The 15,835-nt window shown below is 49.3% G+C and overlaps 1 protein-coding gene across 1 annotated transcript; it reads left to right on the forward strand.

The window, feature by feature from the left end:
* The first annotated feature begins 14,726 nt into the window (after window positions 1–14,726).
* ARL4C (ADP ribosylation factor like GTPase 4C) lies at window positions 14,727–15,503 on the forward strand. The gene has a single exon (XM_049773723.1). The coding sequence runs from the start codon at window positions 14,917–14,919 to the stop codon at window positions 15,493–15,495; it is 579 nt and encodes a 192-aa protein (XP_049629680.1). The 5' UTR covers window positions 14,727–14,916; the 3' UTR covers window positions 15,496–15,503.
* Window positions 15,504–15,835: the final 332 nt, after the last annotated feature.

The following is a 15,835-nucleotide window of genomic DNA, read 5'->3' on the forward strand; positions in this document are numbered from 1 at the left end:
CCCTCAGAACAGAGCCAGAAGAAAACCCTGAGCACCATGATGTGGCCCCAAAACAAAATGATTAGGAACAATGAATGAAAGCTTTAAATGCTCTGCTCCCTTACATGTTGCCACTCTGACTTTGATCCCTGGCACTGCACAGGGTCCCCTGAGCACTGCCAGGTACAACCCTGAAGGTATCTTGAGAATCAACAGAGTGACCTAGGTATCCCCAACATGGAAGACCAGAGCAGCATTTTAGCACCAGCATAAAGCTGAGAGGTAGTTACTCCTGAGCATCGTCAGATAAAAACCAAAAACAGAGAATTCCATTCAATTTCCTGGGACTTCAGAGCACACCTTCATCTGAACCGGAACTGAATCCCATAGCTGGGTCACTTGGGAGCACATGCTTATTCTCCTGTTTCTAGGGGCAAAAAACAGACTCTGGCTGGGACAGCAGGATCATCTCTGCTCCTCGGATCAACAGAGAGCACGGCAGTAGTGCCCAGCTCAGCTCTGTGACACTCCCACACCTTGCTTGGCTACTGCCTTTCCTCCTCACTCTGGTTATCCCTGAAACCCTGTGTACCACCATCATGGCCTGCTCTGCACCCATTTTGCTGGTCTCCATGATAGCCTCATGAGGACTCCCTTATCTCCCTGTCTTGAATTAGAGTTTGGTCCAGAATGCCCTTGGAATATCCTTGAAACCTCTCCCCCACCTGAATGACCACGGAGACCACACTTGGGCTCAAAAAAGATACCCTGGCCCCCATCAAGGCTCAGTCACACCAGAATAGACTGCAACTCTGAACTTACTGAGAGGTTGGAATCAATAGCAAAGAAGGGGCCAGAGCAACAGTCCACTAGGTGAGATGCTTGCCTTGCAAGCAGCTGACCAGGGTTTGGTCACTAGCATTCGACCTGGCTCCTTGAGCTCACCAGGAGTGATCCCTGAGTGCAGAGGCAGGAGTAAACCCTGAGCACCGCTGAATTTAGCTCCCAAACCAAAAAACCAAACAAACAAACAAACAAAAAAATAAATAAAACTAAAAACAACATGAGAGGGTCAGAGAGATAGCATGGAGGTAGGGCATTTGCCTTGCATGCAGAAGGACATTGGTTCAAATCCCGGCATCCCATATGGTCCCCCAAGCCTGCCAGGAGCAATTTCTGAGCATAGAGCCAGGAGTAACCCCTGAGCGCTACTGGGTTTGACTCCCCCAATAAACAAACAAACAAAACAAGAGAATCCCAGCTTCTATTCTGGAGCTGGGTCCGTGGAATCAAAATGTCTCATCTCTCCAAGGTGAGCAGCCTTGCTCTGGAGGGGCAAGGAGGGAACCTCAAAGAACTGGGGCCTGGGGAGACAATGCTGAGAGCCCACTGACCCCTGCTGCAAGGCCATCCTATATGCACAGGTGGCATCAGCCTTCTTTATTCCCATCCCCAACTCCCAGCAGGGCCTTCCTCATGCTTAGCAACCCCCTGGCACGGTTGCCAAGGAGCCCATTCATGGTCTGATGGGGAGATAGAACAAGTTCTTTGTCAGGAAAGTGTTTCTGCAGGATGTGCACGCTCTCCTCTCTTCCCGCCTCTTTTTCTTGCTGCATTTCTCTTCTGATTTTCTGTTCTCTCTGACCCTCTCTCCTTTCTCTGCCAGATTTGTCTAATGAGTCTTAGGAATATATGAGTGCTGGGGGGATACAAGACAGAAGCCCAGGTATTTCTTGTCATCGATTCCTCCCATTTTCAGTCTCTCATGCTCAGTCCTTCCAGGAGAATCTGCAAAACTGCTTGCTGGTCTGGAATAGGTCCAGCCTCAGTCACACATCTCTGGCTGTCATGGCAACAGAGCATCCATTGACAAGGAGAGAGATCAAGGTCCAGAAGATGGGGCTTGCCTGGGATAATTACCCAACAAATTCTTTTTTCCTTGTTCTATCTAATAGCTTGACACATTTTAAGGCCTAAACTTGTTGTTGTTTTTTTTATATCCTTGAGCTGCCCCACTTGCTTAGTTCTTCCTTTTTCACTTCCTCCCAGATCATGGCTCCTTTCCATTTTCTGGAAGTTCATAAGGGTCCCTTTAAAAATGTGAAGCCAGTTGTAGAGAGCTAGTGTTCTTGCTTTATGAACAGCCAACCCAGGTTTGATCCCCAGCACTACTTAGGATCCCCGGAACCCCTCCAGGGTGATCTCTGAGCACAGAACCAGAAATAAGCCTTGAATACCACCTTGTATGACTCAAAAACAATAATTAAGAATGTGATGACAGAGATGTGCCTTATCTCCAGGTAAATGAAACCACAAAGGTCAGGAAAATAGTACAGGGGTTAAGGCATTTGTATTGAATGTTGCCAATTAGGTTCAATCTCCTCCACCACAAATTGTCCCCAGATACCACTAGGGGTGACTCCTGAGCACAGAAATAGCCTCAGAACACCCCTGTGTATGGCCCAAATTCCCCCACACCTCCAAAAAATAAAAATGAAAATTAAATCCCCAAACTATATTTCTATGAATATTTTTCAGGTATCTGTGGAATGAGAAAGTGGCCTTGTCTTGTCACTGAGCTCCTGGACCCAATTTTCTCCAGACTGGAGAAAGGTATAAGGTCCTGGGTGAGGAATTCAAGTGATCATGAGAAAATGAATGTGTTCTGAAGGGACTGAAGACTTGGGAATTATAGTCTCAGGAGTAGAAACCAATATCCCCATCTGCTCAGTCATGCCACCAGGTAACAGGTGAGCTGGTTGCACAGTGTTGATATGCCAGACCCCCCCCCAAAAAAAAAGTCCCCGAATTCCTTCTCATTTCTTAATCCCCAAGAAGACCTTGTGTGCCTAACTTAACCAGAATCGCAAAAGGGATTGTGGGAAATGTGGTCTGACTTAGCCAAAACCTCCCATTCAATTATTCAATTGAGCTTTCTTTTTTATGTTTTCCCTCTATATAGTAGCCTTTACTCTTTAAGATGTACTTGTAAATGGTAGAAAGGAGTAGTCAACCAAGAAACTTATAGTAAAGAAGCTCAAAGCTCTTTTTATTTGGGGGTGGGGGCAAACCCAGTGATACTCAGGGATTACTCCTGGCTATGCGCTCAGAAATCACTCCTGGCTTGGGAAACCATATGGGACTCCGAAGGATCGAACCACGGTCCATCCTAGATTAGCGTGTACAAGGTAAACACCCTACTGATTGCACTACAACTCCAGTCCCAATTAATCTGATATATTATAAGATCTTCAAAGCTTATATATTTTTTATTTATATATATACAGACATATTGGTTTTTAGGGCCATAACCATTGGTGTTCAGTTCTTACTGAACCTGCATTTGGGGATCACAAGATCACCACATGCAGAGACATGTGGGCTGCTGGAGATCAAATCCAGACCAACCACATGCAAGGAAAGTGCCCTTTACTACTTCTTCAGCCCCCTTAATATATTTCAATGTAGCTTTTATTCATAAGTCGTTAGCTCTTGTACAGGAATGTACTGTTTGGACAGCTTTCTTTGGAACAGCTTCTATATTCCAGTTACAACAGCACAAAATAACACTTAGGCTCTGTGAACAAATTAAGTCTTGTTTCCATTAATGCCAAATAGTAGTACCTTCTAAGCCATGCTCGTTCTATTGCAAAGAGTGGTATTTATAGATTACAGACAGATTTTTAACTACAATGTTTAGCAACAGAGAAAACACTAAAAAGGGATTCTCAGACTTTCTTCCCCTTTTAAAGTAACTACCCTGATAGCAAAAGGAAGCAAATGTGTCTTCTAACATCAGGCACGAAGCTGGGGAAATCCTTGTTATCTTGTTTCTCCACAAAAATTAGGAGAAATATTGCATTTCCCAACATAATTCACTTATCTATAAGTTAGGTTTCTTTTCAAATAAAGATTTTTTTTTCAAATAAAGTTTTAAATAAGATTTCTATTTCATGAAGGCACGCCATATTTATTCTGACTATGCACTTCTAAAAGCAATACTTAAGTGCCTGAGTAAAAAAACCTTACATTTCTTTTCTGTATGTAAGTATTTGGGGAGGTTAGGAGGGATACAACCAGTAATTCTCAGGGACCACTCCTGGCAGTGTTTGAGGAACTCTAAGGGGTACCTGAGAATGAATTCGGGTTGACCATGTGCAAGGCAAAGTACCCTACACTACTGCTATTTCTTCAGTCCCAGGATTCCTCTGTCTTGGATGTTTTTATTAAGAGGAGGGAAAACAACTGGTCACCTCTGAGGGGTGTCTCTTCTCAGTCCTTCATTCAACACACAGTTTTTGTCAATTCCCTAGCACAAAGATGCTATATGAACCTTCATTTCTATCTAGACCTTTCCAGTGTCAGAAAGCCAGCCAACACAGGGTTACAAATCTTAAGCCTCTACTGCCTATAGAGGCACTAATTTTCCTGTTGGTGCTCATGTTCTTTAGCTAAGTGGGTGAGCTAGACTTGCCTTGTCACCCCAAAAATATTTTCACACACGTGGGCAGTAAGTCAGAATAAGAAGGAAGGTGTAGCATGCAAAATGTGTCTCCTTCCCAAATCACAAACACAGTTCTGTAGTCCAGGGACAAAATCTAGTCACTGATGTGTGCTCGGAATTTTTGTGAGCCCCTCCCTCCACCACACATATGTCTCTATCACCTTCATCTCACATGCATACACACTCCTGCAGACATGGACACATGCAGATATATGATATAGTTCTATGTGAGTGATCAGAACTGCCCGGCCACTAGCTATACACAAAGGAATATGTTCTCTATGTGATCATATTTATAAGTAATTGTTCATAGTGTCAAAACTGATTGCAACTTTATCCTCTCTTTCCCTGTGAAAATTTAGAAGGACTCTGCAGTTAGAAGTGAAAATAGGGTTGGAGGGGTAGCACAGTGATAGGGTGTTTGCCTTGCACACAGCCGACCCAGGAATGACGGTGGTTCAAATCCCAGCATCCCATATGGTCCCCTGTGCCTGCCAAGAGTCATTTCTGAGTACAGAGCCAGGAGGAGCCTCTGAACGCTGCCGGGTGAGACCCCAAAACCAAAAGAAAAAATGAAAACAAATGAACCTGAGGCTCAAATATAACTTGGAGAGTATGATCAGCCTTCTGCAAGAAGCTGCTTCATTGCATTGTCTTGGCTCTGATGGACCCAAAGTAGACTAAATGGACATTTTTGCTCTGATAAAGACCCCAGATCTGGCCAGACAGTATGAGCCAGTGAGACCACATGTTAGGACCTTCTCAACTTCTATCTTCCTTGTCCTTCATTGCTATACTACAATGATCTATTTCTTCCATTTTCTGTCCATGTAACATACGTTCATTGTTTCTCTGTTGTGTGGATTGATTGTTCTACTTCACAGACCTGCATGAGTTTCCTGAAAATCCACTGGCAGATGTCTGAGCCCCTTCATCATTCTACCTCTGTGGGGCAAAGAATCAGACCATAACTCCCTCTCTAGGAAGCTGCTTTCCAGTTGGAGATGGTGGTTCTCTTTTCATCTCCATTTTTTATGATTGCTGACAAAGCACTTCCGCTCTAGTCCTTTGTTCTGGTTCTTTTTTTAGGTGAACAATGGTGATAGAATATTTGGATATTATGCTTTTGTTGTTTGGATATTTTTGTGTTAAATCAGACCTCAAGTTCCAAAGCCAGGACACTGGAGAGATGCAGGTCTGGAAGCAAACTTCGATGTAGAAAATAATCCATGCACACACGAAAGAGTGTGAAAAGGGGTTCAGGAGTTCCAACACACAAGCTGTCTACTACTAAGAAGCAGGCAGCTGGAAGTCTGAAAAGGCAAGGGAGTGTTTTCCTGAGATCTGGGATACTTATTAGGAAGAACCAGACAACACCGTAGAGTGGAGAACAAGCACCAATCCAAGGTACTACATTCAAAGTTGTTTCAACCAATGAGTAACAAGGCATATTCTGAATGGGAATGGCATCCAGTTAATCCCACATTTTTCTTTTTTATCACTCCCTAAAGATCTTAACCAGCACACACAAGTGCATCTTACAAATTCTAATGACACTGCAGTCTAGGGCTGTTGGAACAGCTCTGAGGTAATTAATGGTCATATCCATGATAGAGGGTATTTTCATGTACACTGGCATAAGCAGCTTTTTAGGGGGATGCTTGCCCCAGGAGTCTTGGGTCCCAAGCTTCTGGAATGAACCCTCTTCCCTGAAGTTCAGGTCACATTTTCATATCTGAACTTTGACTTCACTAGCAACTAAAGCAACTAAAGCCCCAGTGTTGTTTCAACATCAAGGTTTTTCCCATTTAGCACTAGATGAAACCATAGCAAGGCTGTATGGTCCTTGTGTGCAGACTAGAAATAAAGTTAAGGCAAGATGAGTAAGTAAACTGGGTAAATAAGCCCAAATCAATATGAGAGAGACAGAGACACAGAGAAACAGAGAGATAAAGAGTAAGCTCTGTCCATCTCAGAAATCAAGTCTGTTCTCAAGGTTCTGTGTTCATTTCTTTCTTTTCCTTTCAAGTTCTTACAGGTTGCCAGAAGACTGACTCATTTTCCAGAACACCCCAATTTCATGGTCTGTTGCACCCTCAGTCACAAACCAGCAGAACCAGGTCTGTGTCCAGATTCAACAAGGTTCCACAGGTATAGGCACAAAGGCACAAGAGATGGGGAGGTAGGGTTCTGGAGGGTGAAAGGTGGTCAGAACAGCAGCCAGAGGGGTGGTACAGGAATGGGTTTTCTAGTTGGGTGTGCTGGGAGTGGAGCTATGTGGCCTTGGGTGAGCCAGGACAGCCCCTAAGAGACTCCAGCACCAGATGATAACAGGTTGTCCAACATGGGACAAGAAACTCACAAGAAAATACTGAGATCTTTGCCCCTGATATATGGGGACACCTATGCAGAAGGCCCATTTCATCCCCCAATTTTCCACGCTGAAGAATCTCATATGAGACTCTCAACTTCAGGAGAGCACTAACCTGGGTCTCTATATATTGCTCTGGAGAAATACTGCTCTAAAGATGAAGCTGTTGCCACAGGAGCCTGTCTTGCTACCACTGTCTTTCTAAGGGGGACTGAAGGAGGTACTGGATGGGCAACAGCCTTCTGTTCCCTGTGCCTGGACCCTTATATACTCCCCAAGCAAAATGTGGTCCAGTTTTTTTCTAGGAACAGTTCAAGGCATTAACTTTTTAAGACAAAAGCCAGATCTTCTGCATACCAGGGAATGGTTGGTCCTCCACCTTTTTGCCTAGAGAAGGGAACTTGGATAGGAGGATGAGGAAGAAGAGAAGCAGCGAGAAGAAGAGTAGGGGGTGATTGAGGAGGGGGCAGTAGGAGCAGGAAGAGAAAAGGTGGAGGAGGTGATGAAGGAGAAGGAGGAAGAGCAGGAGAAATAGGAGGTGGAAAAGGTAATGGAGGAGGGGGAGCAAGAGGAGTAGCAGGAAGATCAAGAGATAGAGGAGGAGTGAGAAGAGGAGATGAAGGAGGAGCAGGAAGAGAGGGAGGTGGGGAAGGGGAGCAGGAGGAAGAGTGGGAAGAAGAGCAGGAAATGGAGTAGAAAGAGAAGGTGCAGGAGGAAGAGATGAAGGAGGTAGAGGAGGAGCAAGAAAAGAAGGAGGTGGAGGACAAAGAGAGGTGGAAGAACAAGAGGAAGAGCAGAGGGGGAAGAGGAGCAGGAAGAGGAAGTGGAGGAAGGAGAACAGAATGAGGAGGAGAGGAAGCAGGAGGAAGAGTGAAAGGCAGCAGAGCAGCAGGAAGAGGTGGAGATGGTGTCTGCTTCTATGGCCTCCTGCTCCCTGAGTTTTCTCTTGCCTCTCAGGGGCCAAATGTCTTCTTCCTCTTCTAGAGGCAGAATGTTCCAGGATTGTATTGGAGTAGGAGAGCTGGATGTGAAGAGCCCAGCTCTTCACTTGTGGACCATATAGTGGTCCCATCTCTGATAGCAGGTAACCAGCCTCCTGTGTTCTGTGGAACACACCAGGCTGAGATGAAACTGTAAGTATCTGGGCCAGACTTGTTTATCTCTCATAGATTCTAGAAAGCCAATAGCACAGAGTTGCCCCAATGCAGGTGGAAAATGGGACACACAGAAACTGTCTTTATCAGCCACTCAGGACGTATAACCTAGAGAAGGAAGAGGAGGAAGATGCTGGACAAAGAGCCCCCTTCAGGTGGGCAGGAGCCTGGGTGATGTTTCACCTCAAAACTGGATCCAGTCCCCTCCACCAAATACAGAAAATATGGCAATGTCTTGGACAGACAAATCACTAGCAGGTGCCATTTTAAAACACTTGATTTCCAGAGCCATTGATAGGTCAATGCTCTTGATTATGGCTCGGTCATTGAGGGGAGTTGTAGGCAGGAAGGGAAGATGGCCTATCTGTGTGGTCTGGTGGGTATGTTCCCTCGTTGCGACATGCTGGGAGGAAAATTATTTCTGAGCTGGTCTCTGGTCTCTGTGCCTCCATTCATGTCCAGGCAAGACAGAGAGTAGCAAAGCCTGCGAGGCAGCTGAGATGAACTCTGAGAGACAGAGAGACCAGGAGGCACTAGGAGGATGGGGTGGGGGGGGGAGGAGGTGAGGTGGGGGCACCAGCATTCTGGGTGAGAGGAAGCATAGCTCAGTCCCTTTGCTAAGGTTTTAGGTGATCGATGGGCTTCTGACTCCTCTCCTCCAAGAATATCCATTCCAGACAATGAGCACCATCCATCTGCAGATGGGAAAGCAGGAGAACTAGAAGCAAGAAGGGACGTTTGGAACAGCATTGCTTTGAGCCAAGCCAGAAAGGACAAACATGAAGGATGAAGTCTCAGGTCACAAGATAACCTCCAAACCATTGGCATCTCCTCTCAGTCACCAGGAAGTTTTGCAGAGCAGATTTAGAAGACTTGGGGAGACGGCAGGAGCCTGAGGGGGGAATTTCCCTGAAGATAGAGCAGCAGGCTTGTTTGCTTTGCTCCTGAATGCCTCCCTGGGAAAAAGCCATTCTCCCGAGTGGCCAGGCCACCCATGGCGGCAGTCACAATCCCCCCGAGTGCTGCTGAGATGCGGGTGCCCCACTCACATGCTTATCCACAAGAAGCCAAAGGCATGACCCCCTGTGACCCAGCAGACAAAGGAGGAACAGAGGCTCAAACCTCCCTCCCCCGCAGACTGAAAGCCCAGAACACTGCAACCAGGCACAAAAGTGTGATTGTCTCGGTTTCTCTCTCTCTCCAGGGTCCAGCCAACTAGATTTAATTAAATGAAATTAATAGGCATCTTGCTTCACAGGGAGTGGGGGCAGGGGCCACCAGTTCACCTGGGGAGACAGGAGAGGGTAGGTAAGAGCAGGGGAGTGACCCAAGTTTCCAGGCCTCCTTGGCCCATGCTCTCTGTCCTGGCATCCAACTGTGGTTATTAATCATTCTTCATTTTATTCTCTTTCTTGGCTGTGGCTATCAGAGGAGGAATTTAATCACAGCGATGGGACGATGAAAGGATTCAGAAATAACTGCCACATACCAAGTGCTTTCCTGCTCTCCCCTTGAGACCTGTCACAGGGTCTCTCTGCCAGGTCAGTGGCCCTGAGTTTTGATTTCCATGGAGAGGATTAAGGGCTCTCATTGCCCTCCACAAAGTTCATTGGGTAAATGCAATATAGACGCGAAGTAGTCATCTTGAATCACCTTGTCTAAAACTCTTGTCTGGAAGCAGCGCTGAGACAAAAACACTGCATCCCAGGAAGGCCAGAAGCACTCACAAAGCTTTGAATGGGAAGAGTCCTATAAAAGTGTTTTTCCTTCAAAAATTATTATTATTATTATTATTATATCACAGCAACAACAATAACAAAATGCTCTTACTACTGAATCTTATCAAAAAGTGAGAGCACCTTGAAATGGAGCTCAGAAGGCTGGGGTGCAGTGTCTTTGGGGAAGCTTTGATACCCAGAATCACATGATTCCTCCAAAGCCAGCCAGGAGTGACCCTTAATACTGAGCCAGTATTCGTATACTGAACTAGGAGGAGTGCTTGGACAGTACTGCCAAGTATGGTTCCAAATTAATGAAAGATAGTCTGAATTGCTTCAGCTCTGTTGCTTCACAAGCATGGGAAACAAAGCACTTAGAACTCTGGTGTTTTCATGAAGGCCACACTCTTGAATGCAGAGTAATTTGTATGCCTGGTTTGGGGTCAGTGGGCTGAAGAAGCCAGAGGTTGCAAGCCTTAATGGGTTCTGCAGAAGAGATTTTGGGTGTATGGGTACCTTCCCACGGAGTCCATGAGAGCCCTGGTTCCCAGCTTCAGGGTCCACTTTCTTTTCCACAGACAGCTGCTGGGGCCTGCTCTGGAAGTCACTGCTAAGCTAGATTCCCCCATCTCCCAGGAAATCGGTTGGTCACCCTGGTGCTGACCTGTCTCTGCCGTGTGAATATGAGTAACTTTTCTGCAGGGCATGCTCTGCCAGCTTCCCAGTCCCCTTGGTTGGCCCAAAGTCCTCCTGTTCTGGACTAGCCTCTCAAACAAGCCTCAGACTGTGCTCCCACATTCCCAACCCCCACCCCCAAAAGAGGTATTTACTCAGTTTAACCAAAGGGTTCTAGAAGTAGTCGCCTTGGCTTTGGTCCGGAGAGGTCTCCAGCTATAACACAAATCTTTCAGTAGAGGGCGCTCCTGTATTGTAACAGCTAAGCATGGGCGACCGCGAAGCTAAACCTGGGATCCCATCCTTGCCCCTTTTTCCATGTTCACCTTTAAACATAGTCAAGGGTGAATGAGAAGCTCTCCCTACCCGTGTTTATAATGTCAGGCCCTTCTCCAACGCTAAGATAGTAAATAACAAGGTCACAGAGGATTCCACTCCCTTGCTATATTCAAATATTTTATTCACTGGGTAGCACCCTTGACATATTAGCCCAAGAAGGAACCGATTCTTTTGGCGACATCTTCGAAACCATTGTCAAGTTGTTGGATTGCGTTTCTTTGAGCAAATGGGCTTCTTTTCCGGGGCCCTGCGTCATCTTTGGATTTGCTTCTGGAAGCTAAATGCATCCTGGGAGAAGAGGAATGTGCACTGGTCTTTGAGAATGTCTTGGGATGCTTAATGAAGATGAGGAAGTCAATATTCACAGCAGTCAATATTCTCCACCCTGGGGACACTTGTCATCCAGATGGACACCACTATTCATGATTGAATCCATGCAAAGCACCTTTCTCTGCAGTTCAAGCAGCTAACAGTGATTGCACACTCTTTGGTGGGTGTGATTTTAAATTCCTGGTGTGCTGTGTATTAGAGGCATTGAGATTTGGGTGTGGTAAGCTAGGTGTGGCCACCTGGCAAGGAAACAAAGGGAACTGCTGGCACCCACTCCAGTGAATCCCTTAACTTAGGCCCCTAAGCCTGGCTTGTTGTCAGTGAGAAGCATTGCTCAGGAAGGGAGGGTGGGGACCTTTGCATGTCCAGCTCTGGGTGACATTACATTCCTGCTCATGATTCCTGGGGACTTCTCCCTCCATATCCAGAAGTGAGAGGCGTCAGCAGTTGATCCAGCTGAATGACATTTTTTATGTGTTGGAAGTTAAATTATCAACTGTAAAATCAACTTATCACCTGGTGAGTGAAATTAGACCGTAGTGCAGTTGCAATTCAATCACGGCAAGTTGCTGTTTAATGGCCCTGTTCGGGAAGGTTCTATTAATGTCTGTTAATCTGTGTTTTCTACCAGACAACAGACTGCCTTTTGCTGCTAACCCTTAATAGAGGAGCATGGTGGGGATGGGGCAGGAGGTTGGGGGGACTGTGCCCTGAAACTCAGAGACAGTTGGCTATCAATGAGTAATGGCTATCAATGAGTAATGCGGCAGATGTGTTACCAAAATATTTTATTCCCCTGACCCTTAAAATAAAAGCAAAATCTGATGGGGGGAAGGGGGGAGGGAAAGGGAGGATACCTAGGAACCATATCCAGAAGGTTCTGCTTGGCCTGATGCCTGATTGCAAGCTCAAAACCAGAGTCTTATCCCTTCCTCTGTGGCACCTAGCAGAAGGGACAACATGACACTAGAGCAAGATTGGGGAGAAATAGCTTCCAGAGTACAAATTCCCATCCCCCGCATTGTAAATCCCCCACTACCTATTGCTTTCCTTTAGGGAGCAGATTCAGTTTTGGGCCCCGGCACAAGTGTGTTGCATTCATCTAGAGGCAAATTTTAATTCAGGGCATGGAGGAGGCAAGCAGGCAACAAAGGTAAGTGCCCCTGTAGCCACTGGGAATTATGCCCCTTGTTTATACCCAGCACCTGAGGTAGAAGGGGACCCCACCCAAAAAAAAAAGAAGGGGACCCCCAATTTACCTAACCTATTATTCCATCTCAGACAAAACAGTCACTCAGGAACAAACAGGAAGCAACCCCAATTGAAGCCAGGAACTTTCACCATCCCAGCCCCCCTCAGTCCAGCACCCCCAGGGGGTGTTTGTATAAACCACTTAGGGAAACGCTACACAGAACTGAGGTGTGACTGAAGTTTATAGTAAAGGAAAAGAAGTAATAAGGGGTGGGGTGCTGGAGAGATGGTCCAACAGGAAGGGCATTTGCCTGGTATTTGTTGACCCAGTTTTGATCCCTGCCACTCCATAGGGTCCCTGAGCTCTGCCAGAAGTAAGACCTGAGCACAGAACCAGAATTAAAGCTTACACACTGTTGGGGATGATTCAAAAAGCAATAAAGGAAGCAACAGAGGAATAGAGAGGCCTACAGGTGGAGGGTTGGGGTGGCGCTCCTTTTGCACTGCTGAATTCTATTAGGTTGGAATCACATTTTAATCCATAGTGTTTCAATTCTGCCAGGCACTCTTTCCAATCCTGTGCAACTTAACTTGAGTGCAATTTCTGTCCTTTGCATTTGAATTCAGGTTGCTGGCAGCTGGATTTCCCATGAAAGTGGCTAAGCCCATGTGGACAGGCCCTTCTCCACCTTCACCCTGCTGGCCACCCAGCAGGCAGACGGCTTAGGAGCTCGATCCTTCTTGGGAGTTCTAGTGCAAGGGTGCATGGGTGTTCTCCTCTGCACCACCACCGGGATTCCAAAGAGGATTTGCCCTGCCTTGGATGGAAGGAGCTTCCTGACAGCTACAGGAATGGATAAAATCGTGCCTTTTAGTGGAGCTGGTGGAAGAAAGAAGTGGAAAGCACAGTTCAGGCATTTTAGAGCTCATTCATGAATGCTCATCACTTCACTTACATCTCCTTGAGCTCACTTTCTCCTTTTCAGAAGTTGGTACAGGAGGGACCCTTGAGGACTGGCTGTTCCTTCTCCCCGAAGCCCACCCCACCCCCAGATTTTCCCCCAGTCTTGGAACAGCAGTGGCCTTCGCTAGGTAAACCAGAATCCACTGTACTGGGGTTGTGGGGAACAGATTCCAGGCACTGATGTTTGGAAGCCAGAAAGAAGCAAGAGGCCTCGGCTCCAACTGCAAGGGAACTGCTGGCAATCAAGGGTCACCCAGAGAACCATAGGGGTGCTGGGGTTCAGGGAGAGGTCTCTGCAGGTGCCAGGGCCTGTCCAGACACCCCAGCAGTCAGGATTGGGAACAGATGGGAGCCACCAGCGAGGGCTGCATGGGAAAAGCGAGTTATTTGGGGCCGCGGTGTCCACACCCCGCTAGGAAGCCCCTGCAGCAGGCCAAGAAGCCTTGGGCTGGGAGGCGCAGGCTCCCGGGCCGCAGAGCAACCTGCAAAGCCGGGGAACCCCTAAGACACGCTTCCCGTCCAAGGCGGCTGCCCCGGGGTTCTGGGGCCAGGGCGTTCCGGAGCTATTTTGAATCAGCTGCGTCAGCGGCGGTGGAGGAAGAGGCTCTCCGGGACCATTGTCTGGGCGCGGCGGCGGCGGCGGGGCGGGCGGGGACGCGGGGCGCCTTTTGAACGCGGCCGAGCGCGCCAAGCCCGGCGGCGCGAAGGATACGGTGCACGCCTCCAGCCCGGACCCGAAGGGCAGGCGGCTTGGGGGCGTGACCTAAATGGGCGTGACCTGTTTGATGGGGCGTGGCCTATTAGGGAGGGCGGTGTCGGGGCGGAGCAATCCCTACGTTCTGGTATTTGGGGGCGTGTCCTGGGCGTGTTACGACGCATTTAGGGGCGTGGCCTGAGCGTGCTTGGTTCTTCTAGGGGCGGGACCTGGGCGGGACTGCCGTCCTCGGGGGCGTGTCCTGGCTCGTTTGAGGGCGTGACTTGAGCGTGTCTGATTCCGCTGGGGCGTGTCCTGGGCGTGGCTGGCTTCTTCGGGGGCGTGGCTTAGAGCAAGGCGGGGCCCCTCCAAGCGCCCTCCCGCCGGGGTAAGGCTGGTGGCAGCGGCGCGCGGCGCGGGGACTGCGGGGACAGCCAGGCAGGCGGCCGCGCTGCGCTGCGCTGCAGCGACGCCCCGGGGGGAAGCCCGCACCCCGCCTGCCAGGTCCGGAGAAGCGGGAGGGAGAGCGGCCCGGGCCCCGCGGCGTCGCGGCCGCCCGCCCGCCCGCCCGCTGCAGCTCCAGCGGGGTGTCACGGGCCCGCGGCGAGAGCTCGATCCGCCCATCAGCAGCTCGAACCCGGGCTGGGAGCAGACCCTCCGGGAGGGAGCCCAGCGATCTCGGAAGCTGAAGCGGCTGCGCGGGAAACAATAACCCCGGACTCCCGGAGAGCCACCGCGATCATCGCCATGGGCCGCGGCGACTGAGCCGACCCTCCCATCCCATCCCGGCCGGGCCCGGGCAGCTAGCTAGCTAGCCGGCTGACTCGCTGACTGCAAGGTGGGGGACTCCTCCCCAAGTGCTCTCCGGGGCCGCATCGGGCCCGATCGCCGCACCCGGGGAAAGGGAAAGGGAGAGGGGGGCGGCGCCCTCGCAGCCGCAGAGCCGCAGTTGCGGCCGGTGCCCGCCGCAGCACCCCGAAACCCACCCCCAGGAGCCATGGGCAACATCTCCTCCAACATCTCGGCCTTCCAGTCCTTGCACATCGTCATGCTGGGGTTGGACTCGGCGGGCAAGACCACGGTGCTCTACCGGCTCAAGTTCAACGAGTTCGTCAACACCGTGCCCACCATCGGCTTCAACACCGAGCGCATCAAGCTGAGCAACGGCACGGCCAAGGGCATCAGCTGCCACTTCTGGGACGTGGGCGGCCAGGAGAAACTGAGGCCGCTCTGGAAGTCCTACAGCCGCTGCACGGACGGCATCATCTACGTGGTGGACTCCGTGGACGTGGACCGCTTGGAAGAAGCCAAGACCGAGCTGCACAAGGTGACCAAGTTCGCCGAGAATCAGGGCACCCCGTTACTGGTCATCGCCAACAAGCAGGATCTCCCCAAGTCGCTGCCCGTGGCCGAGATCGAGAAGCAGCTGGCCTTGCACGAGCTCATCCCGGCCACCACCTACCACGTCCAGCCGGCCTGCGCCATCATCGGCGAAGGCCTCACCGAAGGCATGGACAAGCTCTATGAGATGATCCTGAAACGCAGGAAGTCTCTCAAGCAGAAGAAGAAACGGTAATGCGTGCAGGGGGGACTTGGACGGGGGTCCGTCCCCCCCAAAATCCCCACCCACCCCACCCCATCCCACCCCAACCCCAGAGCGCGCGTGAGTTTGGGGCTTTTTTTGCAAGCAGCGCGGCTGGAGCAGGGAGGGAAAAGGGAAGGTGGGGGAGAATGAATGAGCCAGAACTGAACCCGCGCCTGCCCGCGAACAAAGAAGGCGAACCAAAGCGAGGATTCGGATTTGTTTGGGTTTTTTTGTTTGGTTTTTTGAAGAAAAGAAAAAAAAAAATAAGAATCTCTTGCGCCCGGAATGCAGGACTAGTAGTGACTTAATCCTGTGCCCTGTCTGGTGGGGG

This window comes from Suncus etruscus, chromosome 5 (assembly GCF_024139225.1).
Source record: "Suncus etruscus isolate mSunEtr1 chromosome 5, mSunEtr1.pri.cur, whole genome shotgun sequence".
NCBI lineage: Eukaryota > Metazoa > Chordata > Mammalia > Eulipotyphla > Soricidae > Suncus > Suncus etruscus.